At 57.6% G+C, this 1,202-nt stretch overlaps 1 protein-coding gene across 1 annotated transcript in view; it reads right to left on the bottom strand.

Annotated features, from left to right (window-relative positions):
• LOC104084320 (DNA (cytosine-5)-methyltransferase 1-like) overlaps positions 1-974 on the bottom strand; it is a gene marked incomplete at both ends in the record, with an annotated part of 2,307 nt that extends 1,333 nt beyond the window's left edge. Inside the window, 2 exons of the mRNA XM_009588096.1 lie at positions 16-245; positions 884-974. Coding sequence (XP_009586391.1) covers positions 16-245; positions 884-974 — 321 coding nt within the window. The remainder of the gene's footprint in view (positions 1-15; positions 246-883) is intronic.
• Between the last annotated feature and the right edge of the window lie 228 nt (positions 975-1,202).

Below are 1,202 nucleotides of genomic sequence, written 5' to 3'. Positions count from 1 at the left end.
ACGTGCCGAACGCACCCGCCAGCTCGGAGGAACCGAGCGGCCAGCACCGATGCCCGTCTCCCCATGGGCTCTGCTCGTCACCCCACCGCTGTCCCCGCTCTGCCGCTCACCTGCCTGGTGGAAGCCCTCGGACAGCCCTCCGCAGCCAGAGAAGACATCCAAAGTCCGCAGCTTGGGGAGCTTCAGCTCAGCCGGCTCCTGCTCGCTTTGCTCGCAGCTCACCGACGACTTCCCTTTGCCTTTGCCTGCGAACAGAGCCCCGCTCACATCAAAAGGCAAAGTCACTTCCTCCTCTTAGTGCTTACAAGGCAAATTCTTCTCCCCCTCCTCCGCAGCAGTTAAAACATCAGCTTCAAGCACCTCTCTGCCCCTTAATTGTTTCACCGCTGCTGCCAGATTACACCCTTGCATTTGGAAGGCAAGCCTCTCGTCTTGATGATCTTAGAGGTCTTTTCCAACCTTAATGATTCTATGATTCTTTCCCCCGTGCGATCCCTTTCCGTCCAACAGCCCGCGGGTGCAGGCAGAGAGTTTCTGAGGGTCAGACGGGCGCAGCGATAACTCTCAGGGCAGCTCCCCGTGTCGGGAGCAGGGTACAAAGCCCTACGCTACGGAGCAGCCAGCCCCTGGCAGAGGGTCGGCGAGTGAAAGGCTTTGAGATCTCTCAGGGACCAGGTGCTCTCGCTGCAAGGTTTATTTTGAAAAGATTAGGTGCCTTAAAAACAGAGCTGCAGACCGCATCGTTGCATCCTGCCAGAGCATCAGAGCAAGGAGAGCACAGAAACATCTGGTCGGCGGCACGTCTTATCTCCGCTTGGCAGTGTGTAACGGCAGACGCAAACTGGTTCACCCACCCAAGACCTCTCCCACCAAGCAGACTTACCTTTCCCTTTCCCCTTCCCCTTCCCTTTATTGCCAGAGCTCCGAGCGTGGTTGGGAGGATCTTCAAAGCTCTTGGTTTTTGCGTTGTAAGCCTGGGGAAGAGAAAGGGTTGAACACAAAGAGCTTTTCTAGCTCAGGAACGGCCGAGACATTGCCAACACCACATCAGAGCCGCAAAACCCAAGGGCAGGACACAGGAGCAGCGCTGGGGGCCGCAGAGGGTCCTTCACCTCCCTCTCCATTGCGTCAGGGAGCTGAGGCGGCCACTCGAGGGTCCAAATTTGTCCCCTCAGCTCCATAGGAAGGGGACAGCTCCTGGC

This window comes from Fulmarus glacialis, unplaced genomic scaffold, assembly GCF_000690835.1.
Source record: "Fulmarus glacialis isolate BGI_N327 unplaced genomic scaffold, ASM69083v1 scaffold42631, whole genome shotgun sequence".
Taxonomy (NCBI): Eukaryota; Metazoa; Chordata; class Aves; order Procellariiformes; family Procellariidae; genus Fulmarus; species Fulmarus glacialis.
Note: the sequence above shows the minus strand (reverse complement) of the source record. Positions and strands in the feature narration are given on the sequence as shown.